Source organism: Oncorhynchus nerka, linkage group LG26, assembly GCF_034236695.1.
Source record: "Oncorhynchus nerka isolate Pitt River linkage group LG26, Oner_Uvic_2.0, whole genome shotgun sequence".
Taxonomy (NCBI): domain Eukaryota; kingdom Metazoa; phylum Chordata; class Actinopteri; order Salmoniformes; family Salmonidae; genus Oncorhynchus; species Oncorhynchus nerka.
This window is the reverse complement of record NC_088421.1, coordinates 53273700-53296409: the sequence shown is the minus strand read 5'-3', so window position 1 is coordinate 53296409 and position 22710 is coordinate 53273700. Positions and strand designations below refer to the sequence as shown.

Sequence of the window (22710 nt, the reverse complement as noted above, 5' to 3'; positions counted from 1 at the left end):
GCTTTACCAGAGCGGCATTTACATCGAAAAGCACAGGAAAAACTGAGGGCTGAAAATGGGGAAAATATATCCATGGCGTTAGTGAACCCATTGATAAATTTGAACCACAATTAATTGCCTGAGGTTGCAGTACCTACAGCTTCCACAGGGTGTCTAGAGTCTTGTCATTTCCCTTCAAGTTTTTCTTGGTCAAACACATACAGGACACCGTATCTAATCCGGTCTAGGACCGGATATTTTCGTTGAGTTTCTAGCCGGACATTTTTCCAGACGGACAGCTAATGATCTTTACATCGTCCTGATGAATTTTATCGCTTATTAACGTTTACTAATACCTAAAGTTGCATTACAAACGTATTTGAAGGTTTGTGAAAGTTTATCGTCGACTTTTTGAATTTTAAAAAGATGTTTTTTTCGTTTATCACACAGTCTACATATAACGATATCTAGGCTTTATATGGACGTTTAATGGAAATAAAGACCCAAATAGTGTTTATGGGACATCTAGGGAGTGCCAACAAAGAAGATGGTGAAAGGTAATGAATGTTTTCTATTTTATTGTGCGGTTTGTGTAACGAGGGCTAATTATTTTGTTTACGTCCCCTGTGGGTCTTTTGGGGTGTTGCATGCTATCAGATAAGGACTTCTCATGCTTTCGGAAAAGCATTTTAAAAATCTGACTTGTTGCCTGGATTCACAACGAGTGTAGCTTTAATTCGATACCCTGCATGTGTATTTTAATGAACTTTTGAGTTTTAACTAATACTATTAGTTTAGCGTAGCGCATTTGCATTTCCAGAGCTCTAGTTGGGACGCAAGCGTTAGTAGAAGCAACAGGTTAACAAGTTCCCCAGGCTTTTATTCATCTTTCTGTTAACAAGTTCCCCAGGCTTTACTAATCTTTCTGTTAACAAGTTCCCCAGGCTTTTATTCATCTTTCTGTTAACAAGTTCCCCAGGCTTTTAATCATCTTTCTGTTAACAAGTTCCCCAGGCTTTTGTTCATCTTTCTGTTAACAAGTTCCCCAGGCTTTTAATCATCTTTCTGTTAACAAGTTCCCCAGGCTTTTAATAATCTTTCTGTTAACACGTTCCCCAGGCTTTTAATCATCTTTCTTTTAACAATTTCCCCAGGCTTTTAATCATCTTTCTGTTAACAAGTTCCCCAGGCTTTTAATCATCTTTCTGTTAACAAGTTCCCCAGGCTTTTAATCATCTTTCTGTTAACAAGTTCCCCAGGCTTTTAATCATCTTTCTGTTAACAAGTTCCCCAGGCTTTTATTCATCTTTCTGTTAACAAGTTCCCCAGGCTTTTAATCATCTTTCTGTTAACACGTTCCCCAGGCTTTTAATCATCTTTCTGTTAACAAGTTCCCCAGGCTTTTAATCATCTTTCTGTTAACAAGTTCCCCAGGCTTTTAATCATCTTTCTGTAGTTCCCCAGGCTTTTAATCATCTTTCTGTTAACAAGTTCCCCAGGCTTTTAATCATCTTTCTGTTAACAAGTTCCCAGGCTTTTAATCATCTTTCTGTAGTTCCCCAGGCTTTAATCATCTTTCTGTTAACAAGTTCCCCAGGCTTTTAATCATCTTTCTGTTAACACGTTCCCCAGGCTTTTAATCATCTTTCTGTTAACAAGGTCCCCAGGCTTTTAATCATCTTTCTGTTAACAAGTTCCCCAGGCTTTTAATCATCTTTCTGTTAACAAGTTCCCCAGGCTTTTAATCATCTTTCTGTTAACAAGTTCCCCAGGCTTTTAATCATCTTTCTGTTAACAAGTTCCCCAGGCTTTTATTCATCTTTCTGTTAACAAGTTCCCCAGGCTTTTATTCATCTTTCTGTTAACAAGTTCCCCAGGCTTTTATTCATCTTTCTGTTAACAAGTTCCCCAGGCTTTTATTCATCTTTCTGTTAACAAGTTCCCCAGGCTTTTACTAATCTTTCTGTTAACAAGTTCCCCAGGCTTTTATTCATCTTTCTGTTAACACGTTCCCAGGCTTTTATTCATCTTTCTGTTAACAAGTTCCCCAGGCTTTTAATCATCTTTCTGTTAACAAGTTCCCCAGGCTTTTATTCATCTTTCTGTTAACAAGTTCCCCAGGCTTTTAATCATCTTTCTGTTAACAAGTTCCCCAGGCTTTTAATCATCTTTCTGTAGTTCCCCAGGCTTTTATTCATCTTTCTGTTAACAAGTTCCCCAGGCTTTTATTCATCTTTCTGTTAACACGTTCCCAGGCTTTTATTCATCTTTCTGTTAACAAGTTCCCCAGGCTTTTATTCATCTTTCTGTTAACAAGTTCCCCAGGCTTTTATTCATCTTTCTGTTAACAAGTTCCCCAGGCTTTTAATCATATTTCTGTTAACAAGTTCCCCAGGCTTTTAATCATCTTTCTGTTAAAAAGTTCCCCAGGCTTTTATTCATCTTTCTGTTAACAAGTTCCCAGGCTTTTATTCATATTTCTGTTAACAAGTTCCCCAGGCTTTTAATCATCTTTCTGTTAACAAGTTCCCCAGGCTTTTAATCATCTTTCTGTTAACAAGTTCCCCAGGCTTTTAATCATCTTTCTGTTAACAAGTTCCCCAGGCTTTTATTCATCTTTCTGTTAACAAGTTCCCCAGGCTTTTAATCATCTTTCTGTTAACAAGTTCCCCAGGCTTTTAATCATCTTTCTGTTAACAAGTTCCCCAGGCTTTTAATCATCTTTCTGTTAACAAGTTCCCCAGGCTTTTAATCATCTTTCTGTTAACAAGTTCCCCAGGCTTTTATTCATCTTTCTGTTAACAAGTTCCCCAGGCTTTTAATCATCTTTCTGTAACAAGTTCCCCAGGCTTTTATTCATCTTTCTGTTAACAAGTTCCCCAGGCTTTTATTCATCTTTCTGTTAACAAGTTCCCAGGCTTTTATTCATCTTTCTGTTAACAAGTTCCCCAGGCTTTTATTCATCTTTCTGTTAACAAGTTCCCCAGGCTTTTAATCATCTTTCTGTTAACAAGTTCCCCAGGCTTTTAATCATCTTTCTGTTAACAAGTTCCCCAGGCTTTTATTCATCTTTCTGTTAACAAGTTCCCCAGGCTTTTATTAATCTCTGTTAACAAGTTCCCCAGGCTTTTATTCATCTTTCTGTTAACAAGTTCCCCAGGCTTTTACTAATCATCTGTTAACAAGTTCCCCAGGCTTTTATTCATCTTTCTGTTAACAAGTTCCCCAGGCTTTTAATCATCTTTCTGTTAACAAGTTCCCCAGGCTTTTAATCATCTTTCTGTTAACACGTTCCCCAGGCTTTTAATAATCTTTCTGTTAACAAGTTCCCCAGGCTTTTAATCATCTTTCTGTTAACAAGTTCCCCAGGCTTTTAATCATCTTTCTGTTAACAAGTTCCCAGGCTTTTAATCATCTTTCTGTTAACAAGTTCCCCAGGCTTTTATTCATCTTTCTGTTAACAAGTTCCCCAGGCTTTTAATCATCTTTCTGTTAACAAGTTCCCCAGGCTTTTAATCATCTTTCTGTTAACAAGTTCCCCAGGCTTTTAATCATCTTTCTGTTAACAAGTTCCCCAGGCTTTTAAATGCAAATCTTTCTAATAGTATTAAAAACTCAAGTTCATTAAAATACACAGGCTTTTAAAGCTACATCGTTTGAATCCAGGCAACAAGTCAGATTTTTAAAAGTTTTCCCATGGCTTTATCTGATCTTTCTGTTAAACACAAAAGTTCCCCAGGCTTTTAACAAAATAATCTTTCTGTTAACAAGTTCCCCAAAACTTTTATTCATCTCTTCTTTGTTAACAAGTTCCCATAAACACTATTGGCTTTTATTTCGATTAATCTTCCATATAAAGCAAGTTCCCCAGGCTTTTATTCATCTTTCTGTTCATTTTTTAAAATTCAAAAAGTCGACATAAACTTTTAAAACATCTTTCTGAACAAGTTTGTAATGCAACTTTAGGTATTAGTAAACGTTAATCTAAAATTCATCAGGAGGCGATGTAAAGATCATTAGCTGTCCGTCTGGAAAAATGTCCGGCTAGAAACTCAACGAAAATATCCGGTCCTAGACCTGAGGAAATACGGTGCCCTGCATGTGTTTGACCATTCATCTTTCTGTTAAGTCAAGTTTCACCTTTATCAATGGGTTCAAGTAGCTTTTTTCCATTTTCAGTGATCAGTTTTTCCTGGCTTTTATGTCATCTTTCTGTTAACAAGCAGTTCCCACTTTTATAAACGTCAGTGTTTTCTTCCACACAGACTAAGCAAATGCATTACTATATTCATCTTTCTGTTAACAAGTTCCCAGGCTTTTAACAGAATGTTCAAAAAGTCTTTCAGTTAACAAGTTCCCCAGGCTTTTAATCATCTTTCTGTTAACAAGTTCCCCAGGCTTTTAATCTTAACAAGTTCCCCAGGCTTTTAATCATCTTTCTGTTAACATGTTCCCCAGGCTTTTATTCATCTTTCTGTTAACAAGTTCCCCAGGCTTTTATTCATCTTTCTGTTAACAAGTTCCCCAGGCTTTTATTCATCTTTCTGTTAACAAGTTCCCCAGGCTTTTATTCATGTTTCTGTTAACATGTTCCCCAGGCTTTTATTCATCTTTCTGTTAACAAGTTCCCCAGGCTTTTATTCATCTTTCTGTTAACAAGTTCCCCAGGCTTTTAATAATCTTTCTGTTAACAAGTTCCCCAGGCTTTTGGGAACTAGGAGAGTGAAACCTGGGCGTCCCAGGATGCCTGTAGAGGTGTGTTAACAAGTTCCCCAGGATGCCTGTGAAGGTGTGTTAACTAGGAGAGTTTAGGATCATCTTTCTGTTAACAAGTTCCCCAGGCTTTTGATGGCCCCCTCATCAGTTGTCTGTTAACTAGGAGAGTTCCCCAGGCTTTTATGTCATCTTTCTGTTAACAAGTTCCCCAAACTTTCCCAGGATGCCTGTGAATAATGTGTTAACAAGTTCCCAGGCTTTTATTCATCTTTCTGTTAACTAAGTTCCCAGGCTTTTAAGGGCCCCCTCATCAGTTGTCTGTTGGTAACAAGTTCCCCTGGGCTTTTATTCATCTTTCTGTGATGGACCCCTTTTATCAGTTTCTGTTAACAAGTTCCCCAGGATTTGATGGACCCCATCTTTAGAGGTGTGTGGTAACTAACAAGTTCCCAGGCCCCTTTATTCATCAGTTGTAGAGGTGTTAACTAAGTTCCCCAGGCCTTTGTGTGGTAACTAGGAGAGTGAAACCTGGGCGTCCCAGGATGCCTGTGAAGGTGTGTGGTAACTAGGAGAGTGAAACCTGGGCGTCCCAGGATGCCTGTGAAGGTGTGTGGTAATATTTTAAACTCTGTGTGTTTAGGTTAATCAGTTATCCGCGCACAGAGACCAACCTGTTTCCTAAGGACCTGGCCCTGGGCCCCCTGGTGGAGCATCAGACACACAGTCCCTCCTGGGGGGCCTTCGCTAGGGGGGTGATGGAGCAGCCAGGGGGACCCAACCCACGGCAGGGCACCAAGACAGATCAGGCTCACCCCCCTATACACCCCATCAAGTACACCAACGCACTACAGGTATATATATATATACACCAAGTACACCAACACACTACAGGTATATATATATATATATATATATACACCAAGTACACCAATACACTACAGGTATATATATACACCAAGTACACCAACACACTACAGGTATATATATATACACCAAGTACACCAACACACTACAGGTATATATATATACACCAACACACTACAGGTATATATATATACACCAAGTACACCAACACACTACAGGTATATATATATACACCAAGTACACCAACACACTACAGGTATATATATATACACCAAGTACACCAACACACTACAGGTATATATATATACACCAACACACTACAGGTATATATATATACACCAACACACTACAGGTATATATATATACACCAAGTACACCAACACACTACAGGTATATATATATATACACCAAGTACACTTAACACACTACAGGTATATATATATACACCAAGTACACCAACACACTACAGGTATATATATATACACCAAGTACACCAACACACTACAGGTATATATATATATACACCAAGTACACCACACTACAGGTATATATATATACACCAACACACTACAGGTATATGTATATATACACCAAGTACACCAACACACTACAGGTATATATATATACACCAAGTACACCAACACACTACAGGAATATATATATACACCAAGTACACCAACACACTACAGGTATATATATATACACCAAGTACACCAACACACTACAGGTATATATATATATACACCATACTACAGGTATATATACACCAACACACTACAGGTATATATATATACACCAAGTACACCAACACACTACAGGTATATATATATATACACTGTGTGTACAGGTATATATATATACACCAAGTACACCAACACACTACAGGTATATATATATACACACCAAGTACACCAACACACTACAGGTATATATATATATATATACACCAAGTACACCAAGTACACACTACAGGTATATATATATATACACCAACACACTACAGGTATATGTATATACACCAACACAACACACTACAGGTATATATATATATATACACCAAGTACACCAACACACTACAGGTATATATATATATACACCAAGTACACCAACACACTACAGGTATATATATATATACACAAGTACACCAACACACTACAGGTATATATATATACACCAAGTACACAACTACAGGTATATATATATATATACCAAGTACACCAACACACTACAGTATATGTATATACACCAAGTACAAACACACTACAGGTATATATATATATACACCAAGTACACCAACACACTACAGGTATATATATATATACCAAGTACACCAATACACTACAGTATATATATATACCAACACACACTACAGGTATATATATATATACCAAGTACACCAACACACTACAGGTATATATATACACCAAGTACACCAACACACTACAGGTATATATATATATATACACCAAGTACACCAACACACTACAGGTATATATATATATATATACCAAGTACACCAACACACTACAGGTATATATATATATACCAAGTACACCAACACACTACAGGTATATATATATACACCAAGTACACCAACACACTACAGGTATATATATATACACCAAGTACACCAACACACTACAGGTATATATATATATATACACCAAGGTATATATATATATACACCAACACACTACAGGTATATATATATATATACACCAAGTACACCAACACACTACAGGTATATATATATACACCAAGTACACCAACACACTACAGGTATATATATACACCAAGTACACCAACACACTACAGGTATATATATATATACCAAGTACACCAACACACTACAGGTATATATATATATACCAAGTACACCAACACACTACAGGTATATATATATATATACCAAGTACACCAACACACTACAGGTATATATATATACACCAAGTACACCAACACACTACAGGTATATATATATATATACACCAAGTACACCAACACACTACAGGTATATATATATACACCAAGTACACCAACACACTACAGGTATATATATATATATATGCACACCACACTACAGGTATATATATATATACACCAAGTACACCAACACACTACAGGTATATATATATATACACCAAGTACACACTACAGGTATATATATATATATACCAAGTACACCAACACACTACAGGTATATATATATATACACCAAGTACACCAACACACTACAGGTATATATATATATACACCAAGTACACCAACACACTACAGGTATATATATATATACACCAAGTACACCAACACACTACAGGTATATATATATATACACCAAGTACACTACAGGTATATATATATATATATATACACCAAGTACACCAACACACTACAGGTATATATATATACACCAAGTACACCAACACACTACAGGTATATATATATACACCAAGTACACCAACACACTACAGGTATATATATATATACACACAACACACTACAGGTATATATATATATACCAACACACTACAGGTATATATATATATATATATACCAAGTACACCAACACTACAGGTATATATATACACCAAGTACACCAACACACTACAGGTATATATATATATACACCAAGTACACCAACACACTACAGGTATATATATATACACCAAGTACACCAACACACTACAGGTATATGTATATACACCAAGTACACCAACACACTACAGGTATATATATATATACACCAAGTACACCAACACACTACAGGTATATATATATATACACAAGTACACCAACACACTACAGGTATATATATATATACACCAAGTACACCAACACACTACAGGTATATATATATACACCAAGTACACCAACACACTACAGGTATATATATATATACACCAAGTACACCAACACACTACAGGTATATATATATACACCAAGTACACCAACACACTACAGGTATATATATATATACACCAAGTACACCAACACACTACAGGTATATATATATATATATACCAAGTACACCAATACACTACAGGTATATATATATATATATATACACCAAGTACACCAACACACTACAGGTATATATATATACACCAAGTACACCAACACACTACAGGTATATATATATATATACCAAGTACACCAACACACTACAGGTATATATATATATATATACACCAACACACTACAGGTATATATATATATACACCAAGTACACCAACACACTACAGGTATATATATATACACCAAGTACACCAACACACTACAGCTATATATATATATACCAAGTACACCAACACACTACAGGTATATATATATATACACCAAGTACACCAACACACTACAGGTATATATATATATACCAAGTACACCAACACACTACAGGTATATATATATACACCAAGTACACCAACACACTACAGGTATATATATATACACCAAGTACAAAACACACTACAGGTATATATATATATACCAAGTACACCAACACACTACAGGTATATATATATACACCAAGTACACCAACACACTACAGGTATATATATATATACACCAAGTACACCAACACACTACAGGTATATATATATACATATATATATATATAACACCAACACACTACAGGTATATATATACACCAAGTACACCAACACACTACAGGTATATATATACACCAAGTACAACCAACAGGTATATATATACACCACTACAGGTATATATATATATACATACACCAACACACTACAGGTATATATATATATATATACCACACTACAGGTACACCAAGTACAAACACACTACAGGTATATATATATATATATATACACCAAGTACACCAACACACTACAGGTATATATATATACACATAGTACACAACACACTACAGGTATACCAACACACTACAGGTATATATATATATATATACCAAGTACACCAACCCACTACAGGTATATATATATACACCAAGTACACCAACACACTACAGGTATATATATATATATATACACCAAGTACACCAACACACTACAGGTATATATATATATACACCAAGTACACCAACACACTACAGGTATATATATATATACACCAAGTACACCAACACACTACAGGTATATATATACACCAAATACACCAACACACTACAGGTATATATATATATACACCAAGTACACCAATACACTACAGGTATATATATATACACCAAGTACACCAACACACTACAGGTATATATATATATATATACACCAAGTACACCAACACACTACAGGTATATATATATATACACCAAGTACACCAACACACTACAGGTATATATATATACACCAAGTACACCAACACACTACAGGTATATATATATACACCAAGTACACCAACACACTACAGGTATATGTATATATATATATATACACCAAGTACACCAACACACTACAGGTATATATATATATATATACACCAAGTACACCAACACACTACAGGTATATATATATACACCAAGTACACCAACACACTACAGGTATATATATATACACCAAGTACACCAACACACTACAGGTATATGTATATATATATATACACCAACACACTACAGGTATATATATATACACCAAGTACACCAACACACTACAGGTATATATATATACACCAAGTACACCAACACACTACAGGTATATATATATACACCAACACACTACAGGTATATATATATATACACCAAGTACACCAACACACTACAGGTATATATATATACACCAAGTACACCAACACACTACAGGTATATATATATATATACACCAAGTACACCAACACACTACAGGTATATATATATACACCAAGTACACCAACACACTACAGGTATATATATATACACCAAGTACACCAACACACTACAGGTATATATATATACACCAAGTACACCAACACACTACAGGTATATATATATATACCAAGTACACCAACACACTACAGGTATATATATATACACCAAGTACACAACACACTACAGGTATATATATATATATATACACCAAGTACACCAACACACTACAGGTATATATATATACACCAAGTACACCAACACACTACAGGTATATATATACACCAAGTACACAACACACTACAGGTATATATATATATATACACCAAGTACACCAACACACTACAGGTATATATATATATATACACCAAGTACACCAACACACTACAGGTATATATATATACACCAAGTACACCAACCCACTACAGGTATATATATATATATATACACCAAGTACACCAACACACTACAGGTATATATATATATATATATATATATATATATACACCAAGTACACCAACACACTACAGGTATATATATATATATATACACCAAGTACACCAACCACTACAGGTATATATATATATATATATACACCAAGTACACCAACACACTACAGGTATACAAAGTACCCAACACACTACAGGTATATATATATACACCAAGTACACCAACCCACTACAGGTATATATATATACACCAAGTACACCAACCCACTACAGGTATATATATATAAATATATTCAGTGGGGCAAAAAAGTATTTAGTCAGCCACCAATTGTGCAAGTTCTCCCACTTAAAAAGATGACAGAGGCCTGTAATGTTCATCATAGGTTCACTTCAACTATGACAGACAACATGAGAGAAAACAAATCCAGAAAATCACATTGTAGGATTTTTAATGAATTTATTTGCAAATTATGGTGGAAAATAAGTATTTGGTCAATAAACGGGGGAACGGACTCTGAAGAGGAAGCAGGGATGAATGAACCAAAATGTTTATTGTACACAGAGAAATATGGAGTGCAGAACTGGGGTAGCTCATGAAGTCAACTTAGTGTATGTAAACTTCTGACCCACTGGAATTGTGATACAGTGAAATAATCTGTCTGTAAACAATTGTTGGAAAAAATGACTTGTGTCATGCACAAAGTAGATGTCCTAACCGACTTGCCAAAACTATAGTTTGTTTCACAAGAAATGTGTGGAGTGGTTGAAAAACGAGTTTTAGTGACTCCAACCTAAGTGTATGTAAACTTCTGACTTCAACTGTATCTAGGGACATGGAGACATCGGGACACGGTCTAGGTCTATATAATATATATAATATAACATATAATATAGTAGTGACTCCAACCTAAGTGTATAATATACTAATGACTCCAACCTAAGTGTATAATATACTAATGACTCCAACCTAAGTGTATAATATACTAATGACTCCAACCTAAGTGTATAATATACTAATGACTCCAACCTAAGTGTATAATATATATAATATACTAATGACTCCAACCTAAGTGCATAATATATATAATATACTAATGACTCCAACCTAAGTGTATAATATATATAATATACTAATGACTCCAACCTAAGTGTATAATATATATAATATACTAATGACTCCAACCTAAGTGTATAATATACTAATGACTCCAACCTAAGTGTATAATATATATAATATACTAATGACTCCAACCTAAGTGTATAATATATATAATATACTAATGACTCCAACCTAAGTGTATATAATATACTAATGACTCCAACCTAAGTGTATAATATACTAATGACTCCAACCTAAGTGTATAATATACTAATGACTCCAACCTAAGTGTATAATATACTAATGACTCCAACCTAAGTGTATAATATATATAATATACTAATGACTCCAACCTAAGTGCATAATATATATAATATACTAATGACTCCAACCTAAGTGTATAATATATATAATATACTAATGACTCCAACCTAAGTGTATAATATATATAATATACTAATGACTCCAACCTAAGTGTATAATATACTAATGACTCAACCTAAGTGTATAATATATATAATATACTAATGACTCCAACCTAAGTGTATATAATATACTAATGACTCCAACCTAAGTGTATAATATACTAATGACTCAACCTAAGTGTATAATATACTAATGACTCCAACCTAAGTGTATAATATATATAATATACTAATGACTCCAACCTAAGTGTATATAATATACTAATGACTCCAACCTAAGTGACTAATGACTCAACCTAAGTGTATAATATACTAATGACTCCAACCTAAGTGTATAATATATATAATATACTAATGACTCCAACCTAAGTGTATATAATATACTAATGACTCCAACCTAAGTGTATAATATACTAATGACTCCAACCTAAGTGTATAATATACTAATGACTCCAACCTAAGTGTATAATATATATAATATACTAATGACTCCAACCTAAGTGTATAATATACTAATGACTCCAACCTAAGTGTATAATATACTAATGACTCCAACCTAAGTGTATAATATATATAATATACTAATGACTCCAACCTAAGTGTATATAATATATATAATATAACATATAATATAACATATAACATATAATATACTAGTGACTCCATCCTAACTGTATGTAAAGTTCTGACATCAACTGTATCTACACCAAGTACACCAACCGGGTTCCTGAGATCTGAAATGTGTTTTCTGTCTCCAGGGCAACGAGCAGCGTGTGTATGAGTTCATTGTGCGTCACTTCCTGGCGTGCGTATCCCTTGATGCCGTGGGGCAGGAAACGGTGGTCGAGGTGGAAATGGCTCACGAGAGGTTCTCCGCAAACGGCCTCATGATCATCAGGAGGAACTACCTGGACGTGTACCCCTACGACCGCTGGAGCACCAAGGTGGGGGGTAATTTACCACGAGGGGGGTCATACCCCTACGACCGCTGGAGCACCAAGGTGGGGGGTAATTTACCACGAGGGGGGTCATACCCCTACGACCGCTGGAGCACCAAGGTGGGGGGTCATTTACCACGAGGGGGGTCATACCCCTACGACCGCTGGAGCACTAAGGTGGGGCGGTCATTTACCACGAGGGGGGTCGGGGGGGGTCATACCCCTACGACCGCTGGAGCACTAAGGTGGGGGGTAATTTACCACGAGGGGGGTCATACCCCTGACGACCGCTGGAGCACTAAGGTGGGGGGGTAATTTACCACGGGGGGTCAGGGGGTGGGGGGTCATACCCCCTACAACCGCTGGAGCACTAAGGTGGGGGTCATTTACCACGAGGGGGTCATACCCCTACGACCGCTGGAGCACTAAGGTGGGGGGTAATTTACCACGAGGGGCGGGGGGGTCATACCCCTACAACCGCTGGAGCACTAAGGTGGGGGGTCATTTACCACGAGGGGGGGTCATACCCCTACGACCGCTGGAGCACTAAGGTGGGGGGTAATTTACCACGAGGGGGGGTCATACCCCTACGACCGCTGGAGCACTAAGGTGGGGGTCATTTACCACGAGGGGGGCTCATACCCCTACGACCGCTGGAGCACTAAGGTGGGGGTCATTTACCACGAGGGGGGGCTCATACCCCTACGACCGCTGGAGCACTAAGGTGGGGGTCATTTACCACGAGGGGGGTCATACCCCTACGACCGCTGGAGCACTAAGGTGGGGGGTAATTTACCACGAGGGGGGTCATACCCCTACGACCGCTGGAGCACTAAGGTGGGGGTCATTTACCACGAGGGGGAGGCTCATACCCCTACGACCGCTGGAGCACTAAGGTGGGGGGTCATTTACCACGAGGGGGGGGTCATACCCCTACGACCGCTGGAGCACTAAGGTGGGGGGTCATTTACCACGAGGGTCCCGTTATGAACCCCTGGGGGTCTTTATCATGATGAATATATGAGGGTCCGTTATGAACCCCTGGGGGGTCTTTATCATGTTGAATATATGAGGGTCCCATTATGAACCCCTGGGGGGGGTCTTTATCATGATGAATATATGAGGGTCCCGTTATGAACCCCTGGGGGGTCTTTATCATGTTGAATATATGAGGGTCCGTTATGAACCCCTGGGTGGGGGGTCTTTATCATGTTGAATATATGAGGGTCCCGTTATGAACCCCTGGGGGGTCTTTATCATGTTGAATATATGAGGGTCCTGTTATGAACCCCTGGGGGGTCTTTATCATGTTGAATATATGAGGGTCCCGTTATGAACCCCTGGGGGGGGGTCTTTATCATGATGAATATATGAGGGTCCCGTTATGAACCCCTGGGGGGGGGTCTTTATCATGTTGAATATATGAGGGTCCCGTTATGAACCCCTGGGGGGGTCTTTATCATGTTGAATATATGAGGGTCCCATTATGAACCCCTGGGGGGGGTCTTTATCATGTTGAATATATGAGGGTCCGTTATGAACCCCTGGGGGGGGTCTTTATCATGTTGAATATATGAGGGTCCGTTATGAACCCCTGGGGGGGTCTTTATCATGTTGAATATATGAGGGTCCCGTTATGAACCCCTGGGGGGGGTCTTTATCATGTTGAATATATGAGGGTCCTGTTATGAACCCCTGGGGGGTCTTTATCATGTTGAATATATGAGGGTCCCATTATGAACCCCTGGGGGGGTCTTTATCATGCTGAATATATGAGGGTCCCGTTATGAACCCCTGGGGGGGTCCTTATGAACCCCTCTTTATCATGTTGAATATATGAGGGTCCTGTTATGAACCCCTGGGGGGGGTCTTTATCATGTTGAATATATGAGGGTCCTGTTATGAACCCCTGGTGGGGGTCTTTATCATGTTGAATATATGAGGGTCCCGTTATGAACCCCTGGGGGGTCTTTATCATGTTGAATATATGAGGGTCCCGTTATGAACCCCTGGGGGGGTCTTTATCATGTTGAATATATGAGGGTCCCGTTATGAACCCCTGGGGGGGTCTTTATCATGTTGAATATATGAGGGTCCCATTATGAACCCCTGGGGGTTGAATATATGAGGGTCCCGTTATGAACCCCTGGGGGGGTCTTTATCATGTTGAATATATGAGGGTCCCATTATGAACCCCTGGGGGGGTCTTTATCATGTTGAATATATGAGGGTCCGTTATGAACCCCTGGTGGGGGGTCTTTATCATGTTGAATATATGAGGGTCCCGTTATGAACCCCTGGGGGGGTCTTTATCATGCTGAATATATGAGGGTCCGTTATGAACCCCTGGGGGGGGTCTTTATCATGTTGAATATATGAGGGTCCTGTTATGAACCCCTGGGGGGTCTTTATCATGATGAATATATGAGGGTCCCGTTATGAACCCCTGGGGGGGGGGTCTTTATCATGTTGAATATATGAGGGTCCCGTTATGAACCCCTGGGGGGGTCTTTATCATGCTGAATATATGAGGGTCCCGTTATGAACCCCTGGGGGGGTCTTTATCATGTTGAATATATGAGGGTCCCGTTATGAACCCCTGGTGGGGGGGTCTTTATCATGCTGAATATATGAGGGTCCCGTTATGAACCCCTGGGGGGGGGTCTTTATCATGCTGAATATATGAGGGTCCCGTTATGAACCCCTGGGGGGTCTTTATCATGTTGAATATATGAGGGTCCGTTATGAACCCCTGGTGGGGGGGTCTTTATCATGTTGAATATATGAGGGTCCCATTATGAACCCCTGGGGGGGGTCTTTATCATGTTGAATATATGAGGGTCCCATTATGAACCCCTGGGGGTCTTTATCATGTTGAATATATGAGGGTCCCGTTATGAACCCCTGGGGGTCTTTATCATGTTGAATATATGAGGGTCCCGTTATGAACCCCTGGGGGGGTCTTTATCATGTTGAATATATGAGGGTCCCGTTATGAACCCCTGGGGGGTCTTTATCATGTTGAATATATGAGGGTCCCGTTATGAACCCCTGGGGGGGGTCTTTATCATGTTGAATATATGAGGGTCCCGTTATGAACCCCTGGGGGGTCTTTATCATGTTGAATATATGAGGGTCCCGTTATGAACCCCTGGGGGGGTCTTTATCATGTTGAATATATGAGGGTCCGTTATGAACCCCTGGGGGGTCTTTATCATGTTGAATATATGAGGGTCCCGTTATGAACTCCTGGGGGGGGTCTTTATCATGTTGAATATATGAGGGTCCCGTTATGAACCCCTGGGGGGGTCTTTATCATGTTGAATATATGAGGGTCCCGTTATGAACCCCTGGGGGGGTCTTTATCATGATGAATATATGAGGGTCCCATTATGAACCCCTGGGGGGGTCTTTATCATGTTGAATATATGAGGGTCCCATTATGAACCCCTGGGGGGGTCTTTATCATGTTGAATATATGAGGGTCCCGTTATGAACCCCTGGGGGGTCTTTATCATGTTGAATATATGAGGGTCCTGTTATGAACCCCTGGGGGGTCTTTATCATGTTGAATATATGAGGGTCCCGTTATGAACCCCTGGTGGGGGGTCTTTATCATGCTGAATATATGAGGGTCCCGTTATGAACCCCTGGGGGGGTCTTTATCATGCTGAATATATGAGGGTCCCGTTATGAACCCCTGGGGGTCTTTATCATGTTGAATATATGAGGGTCCCGTTATGAACCCCTGGTGGGGGGTCTTTATCATGTTGAATATATGAGGGTCCCATTATGAACCCCTGGGGGGGTCTTTATCATGTTGAATATATGAGGGTCCCATTATGAACCCCTGGGGGGTCTTTATCATGTTGAATATATGAGGGTCCCGTTATGAACCCCTGGGGGGGGTCTTTATCATGTTGAATATATGAGGGTCCGTTATGAACCCCTGGGGGGGTCTTTATCATGTTGAATATATGAGGGTCCCGTTATGAACCCCTGGGGGTCTTTATCATGTTGAATATATGAGGGTCCCGTTATGAACCCCTGGGGGGGGTCTTTATCATGTTGAATATATGAGGGTCCGTTATGAACCCCTGGGGGGTCTTTATCATGTTGAATATATGAGGGTCCCGTTATGAACCCCTGGGGGGTCTTTATCATGTTGAATATATGAGGGTCCTGTTATGAACCCCTGGGGGGGTCTTTATCATGTTGAATATATGAGGGTCCCGTTATGAACTCCTGGGGGGGGGTCTTTATCATGTTGAATATATGAGGGTCCTGTTATGAACCCCTGGGGGGGGTCTTTATCATGTTGAATATATGAGGGTCCGTTATGAACCCCTGGGGGGGGTCTTTATCATGATGAATATATGAGGGTCCCGTTATTAACCCCTGGGGGTGGGGTCTTTATCATGTTGAATATATGAGGGTCCCATTATGAACCCCTGGGGGGGGGGTCTTTATCATGTTGAATATATGAGGGTCCCGTTATGAACCCCTGGGGGGGTCTTTATCATGTTGAATATATGAGGGTCCTGTTATGAACCCCTGGGGGGTCTTTATCATGTTGAATATATGAGGGTCCTGTTATGAACCCCTGGTGGGGGGTCTTTATCATGTTGAATATATGAGGGTCCGTTATGAACCCCTGGGGGGTCTTTATCATGTTGAATATATGAGGATCCCGTTATGAACCCCTGGGGGGTCTTTATCATGTTGAATATATGAGGGTCCCATTATGAACCCCTGGGGGGGGGGGTCTTTATCATGTTGAATATATGAGGGTCCCGTTATGAACCCCTGGGGGGGGGTCCACATAATGTTTGTTTGTTAATCTGACTGTGTGTGTGTGTGTGTGGTGTGTGTGTGTGTGTGTGTGTGTTGCAGGTGATCCCAGTGTATGAGCAGGGTAGCCAGTTCCAGCCGTCAGCGATAGAGATGCTGGATGGCCAGACGTCTCCTCCTCAACTCCTCACGGAGGCAGACCTCATATCACTGATGGAGAAACACGGCATCGGTACCAACACACACACTACACACACACACTACACACACTACACACACACACTACACACACACACACTACACACACACACACACACACACAGACCTCTCCTCCTCAACTCCTCACGGAGGCAGACCTCATATCACTGATGGAGAAACACGGCATCGGTACACTACACACACACTACACACACACACACACTACACACACACTACACACACACACACTACACACACACACACACAGTGTATCCACCCCACTGCACATGAACTGTTAGTGGTTAACTGCATTGTGTTAGTGGTTAACTGCAGTGTGTTAGTGGTTAACTGCAGTGTGTTAGTGGTTAACTGCATTGTGTTAGTGGTTAACTGCAGTGTGTTAGTGGTTAACTGCAGTGTGTTAGTGGTTAACTGCAGTGTGTTAGTGGTTAACTGCAGTGTGTTAGTGGTTAACTGCAGTGTGTTAGGGGTTAACTGCATTGTGTTAGTGGTTAACTGCAGTGTGTTAGGGGTTAACTGCATTGTGTTAGTGGTTAACTGCAGTGTGTTAGGGGTTAACTGCATTGTGTTAGTGGTTAACTGCAGTGTGTTTCTGGTTAACTGCAGTGTGTTAGTGGTTAACTGCAGTGTGTTAGTGGTTAACTGCAGTGTGTTAGGGGTTAACTGCATTGTGTTAGTGGTTAACTGCAGTGTGTTAGGGGTTAACTGCATTGTGTTAGTGGTTAACTGCAGTGTGTTAGGGGTTAACTGCAGTGTGTTAGTGGTTAACTGCATTGTGTTAGTGGTTAACTGCAGTGTGTTTGTTAGTGGTTAACTGCAGTGTGTTTGTTAGTGGTTAACTGCAGTGTGTTTGTTAGTGGTTAACTGCAGTGTGTTAGTGGTTAACTGCAGTGTGTTAGTGGTTAACTGCAGTGTGTTAGTGGTTAACTGCAGTGTGTTTGTTAGTGGTTAACTGCAGTGTGTTAGTGGTTAACTGCATTGTGTTAGTGGTTAACTGCAGTGTGTTTGTTAGTGGTTAACTGCAGTGTGTTAGTGGTTAACTGCAGTGTGTTAGTGGTTAACTGCAGTGTGTTAGTGGTTAACTGCAGTGTGTTAGTGGTTAACTGCAGTGTGTTTCTGGTTAACTGCAGTGTGTTAGTGGTTAACTGCAGTGTGTTAGTGGTTAACTGCAGTGTGTTAGTGGTTAACTGCAGTGTGTTTGTTAGTGGTTAACTGCAGTGTGTTAGTGGTTAACTGCATTGTGTTAGTGGTTAACTGCAGTGTGTTTGTTAGTGGTTAACTGCAGTGTGTTAGTGGTTAACTGCAGTGTGTTAGTGGTTAACTGCAGTGTGTTAGTGGTTAACTGCAGTGTGTTAGTGGTTAACTGCAGTGTGTTTCTGGTTAACTGCAGTGTGTTAGTGGTTAACTGCAGTGTGTTAGTGGTTAACTGCAGTGTGTTTGTTAGTGGTTAACTGCAGTGTGTTAGTGGTTAACTGCAGTGTGTTAGTGGTTAACTGCAGTGTGTTAGTGGTTAACTGCAGTGTGTTAGTGGTTAACTGCAGTTAACTGCAGTGTGTTAGTGGTTAACTGCAGTGTGTTTGTTAGTGGTTAACTGCAGTGTGTTAGTGGTTAACTGCATTGTGTTAGTGGTTAACTGCAGTGTGTTTCTGGTTAACTGCAGTGTGTTTCTGGTTAACTGCAGTGTGTTAGTGGTTAACTGCAGTGTGTTAGTGGTTAACTGCAGTGTGTTAGTGGTTAACTGCAGTGTGTTAGTGGTTAACTGCAGTGTGTTAGTGGTTAACTGCAGTGTGTTAGTGGGTAACTGCAGTGTGTTAGGGGTTAACTGCAGTGTGTTTGTTAGTGGTTAACTGCAGTGTGTTAGTGGTTAACTGCAGTGTGTTAGTGGTTAACTGCAGTGTGTTAGTGGTTAACTGCAGTGTGTTAGTGGTTAACTGCAGTGTGTTTGTTAGTGGTTAACTGCAGTGTGTTTGTTAGTGGTTAACTGCAGTGTGTTAGTGGTTAACTGCAGTGTGTTTGTTAGTGGTTAACTGCAGTGTGTTTGTTAGTGGTTAACTGCAGTGTGTTAGTGGTTAACTGCAGTGTGTTAGTGGTTAACTGCAGTGTGTTTCTGGTTAACTGCAGTGTGTTAGTGGTTAACTGCAGTGTGTTAGTGGGTAACTGCAGTGTGTTAGGGGTTAACTGCAGTGTGTTTGTTAGTGGTTAACTGCAGTGTGTTAGTGGTTAACTGCAGTGTGTTAGTGGTTAACTGCAGTGTGTTTCTGGTTAACTGCAGTGTGTTAGTGGTTAACTGCAGTGTGTTAGTGGGTAACTGCAGTGTGTTAGGGGTTAACTGCAGTGTGTTTGTTAGTGGTTAACTGCAGTGTGTTAGTGGTTAACTGCAGTGTGTTTGTTAGTGGTTAACTGCAGTGTGTTTGTTAATGGTTAACTGCAGTGTGTTAGTGGTTAACTGCAGTGTGTTAGTGGTTAACTGCAGTGTGTTAGTGGTTAACTGCAGTGTGTTAGTGGTTAACTGCAGTGTGTTTGTTAGTGGTTAACTGCAGTGTGTTTGTTAGTGGTTAACTGCAGTGTGTTAGTGGTTAGTGGTTAACTGCAGTGTGTTAGTGGTTAACTGCAGTGTGTTAGTGGTTAACTGCAGTGTGTTAGTGGTTAGTGGTTAACTGCAGTGTGTTAGTGGTTAACTGCATTGTGTTAGTGGTTAGTGGTTAACTGCAGTGTGTTAGTGGTTAACTGCAGTGTGTTAGTGGTTAACTGCAGTGTGTTTGTTAGTGGTTAACTGCAGTGTGTTTGTTAGTGGTTAACTGCAGTGTGTTAGTGGTTAGTGGTTAACTGCAGTGTGTTAGTGGTTAACTGCGTTGTGTTAGTGGTTAGTGGTTAACTGCAGTGTGTTAGTGGTTAACTGCAGTGTGTTTGTTAGTGGTTAACTGCAGTGTGTTAGTGGTTAACTGCAGTGTGTTAGTGGTTAACTGCAGTGTGTTAGTGGTTAACTGCAGTGTGTTAGTGGTTAACTGCAGTGTGTTTGTTAGTGGTTAACTGTAGTGTGTTAGTGGTTAACTGCAGTGTGTTAGTGGTTAACTGCAGTGTGTTAGTGGTTAACTGCAGTGTGTTAGTGGTTAACTGCAGTGTGTTAGTGGTTAACTGCAGTGTGTTAGTGGTTAACTGCAGTGTGTTAGGGGTTAACTGCAGTGTGTTAGTGGTTAACTGCAGTGTGTTAGTGGTTAACTGCAGTGTGTTAGTGGTTAACTGCAGTGTGTTAGTGGTTAGTGGTTAACTGCAGTGTGTTAGTGGTTAACTGCAGTGTGTTAGTGGTTAACTGCAGTGTGTCTTAACAGGTACGGATGCCACCCACGCAGATCACATTGAGACCATAAAGAGCCGTATGTACGTGGGACTAACAGCTGATCAGAGGTTTCTACCAGGAGAACTTGGGATGGGACTGGTGGAGGGTAGGTACAGGGGGAAGGGACTGGTGGAGGGTAGGTACAGGGGGAAGGGACTGGTGGAGGGTAGGTACAGGGGAAGGGACTGGTGGAGGGTAGGTACAGGGGGAAGGGACTGGTGGAGGGTAGGTACAGGGGGAAGGGACTGGTGGAGGGTAGGTACAGGGGGAAGGGACTGGTGGAGGGTAGGTACAGGGGGAAGGGACTGGTGGAGGGTAGGTACAGGGGGAAGGGACTGGTGGAGGGTAGGTACAGGGGGAAGGGACTGGTGGAGGGTAGGTACAGGGGGAAGGGACTGGTGGAGGGTAGGTACAGGGGGAAGGGACTGGTGGAGGGTAGGTATGGGGGGAAGGGACTGGTGGAGGGTAGGTACAGGGGGAAGGGACTGGTGGAGGGTAGGTACAGGGGGAAGGGACTGGTGGAGGGTAGGTACAGGGGGAAGGGACTGGTGGAGGGTAGGTACAGGGGGAGGGACTGGTGGAGGGTAGGTATGGGGGAAGGGACTGGTGGAGGGTAGGTACAGGGGGAAGGGACTGGTGGAGGGTAGGTACAGGGGAAGGGACTGGTGGAGGGTAGGTACAGGGGGAAGGGACTGGTGGAGGGTAGGTACAGGGGGAAGGGACTGGTCGAGGGTAGGTACAGGGGACTGGTGGAGGGTAGGTACAGGGGGAAGGGACTGGTGGAGGGTAGGTACAGGGGGAAGGAACTGGTGGAGGGTAGGTACAGGGGGAAGGGACTGGTGGAGGGTAGGTACAGGGGGAAGGGACTGGTGGAGGGTAGGTACAGGGGGAAGGGACTGGTGGAGGGTAGGTACAGGGGGAAGGGACTGGTGGAGGGTAGGTATGGGGGGAAGGGACTGGTGGAGGGTAGGTACAAGGGACTGGTGGAGGGTAGGTACAGGGGGAAGGGACTGGTGGAGGGTAGGTACAGGGGGAAGGGACTGGTGGAGGGTAGGTACAGGGGACTGGTGG

At 40.7% G+C, this 22710-nt stretch overlaps 1 protein-coding gene across 1 annotated transcript in view; it reads left to right on the top strand.

The window, feature by feature from the left end:
* top3a (DNA topoisomerase III alpha) overlaps positions 1 to 22710 on the top strand; it is a 93089-nt gene that overhangs the window by 48377 nt on the left and 22002 nt on the right. Inside the window, exons 11-14 of the mRNA XM_065010893.1 lie at positions 5336 to 5546; positions 13113 to 13298; positions 18186 to 18315; positions 21632 to 21745. Of these exons, the coding sequence (XP_064866965.1) occupies positions 5336 to 5546; positions 13113 to 13298; positions 18186 to 18315; positions 21632 to 21745 (641 nt within the window). The remainder of the gene's footprint in view (positions 1 to 5335; positions 5547 to 13112; positions 13299 to 18185; positions 18316 to 21631; positions 21746 to 22710) is intronic.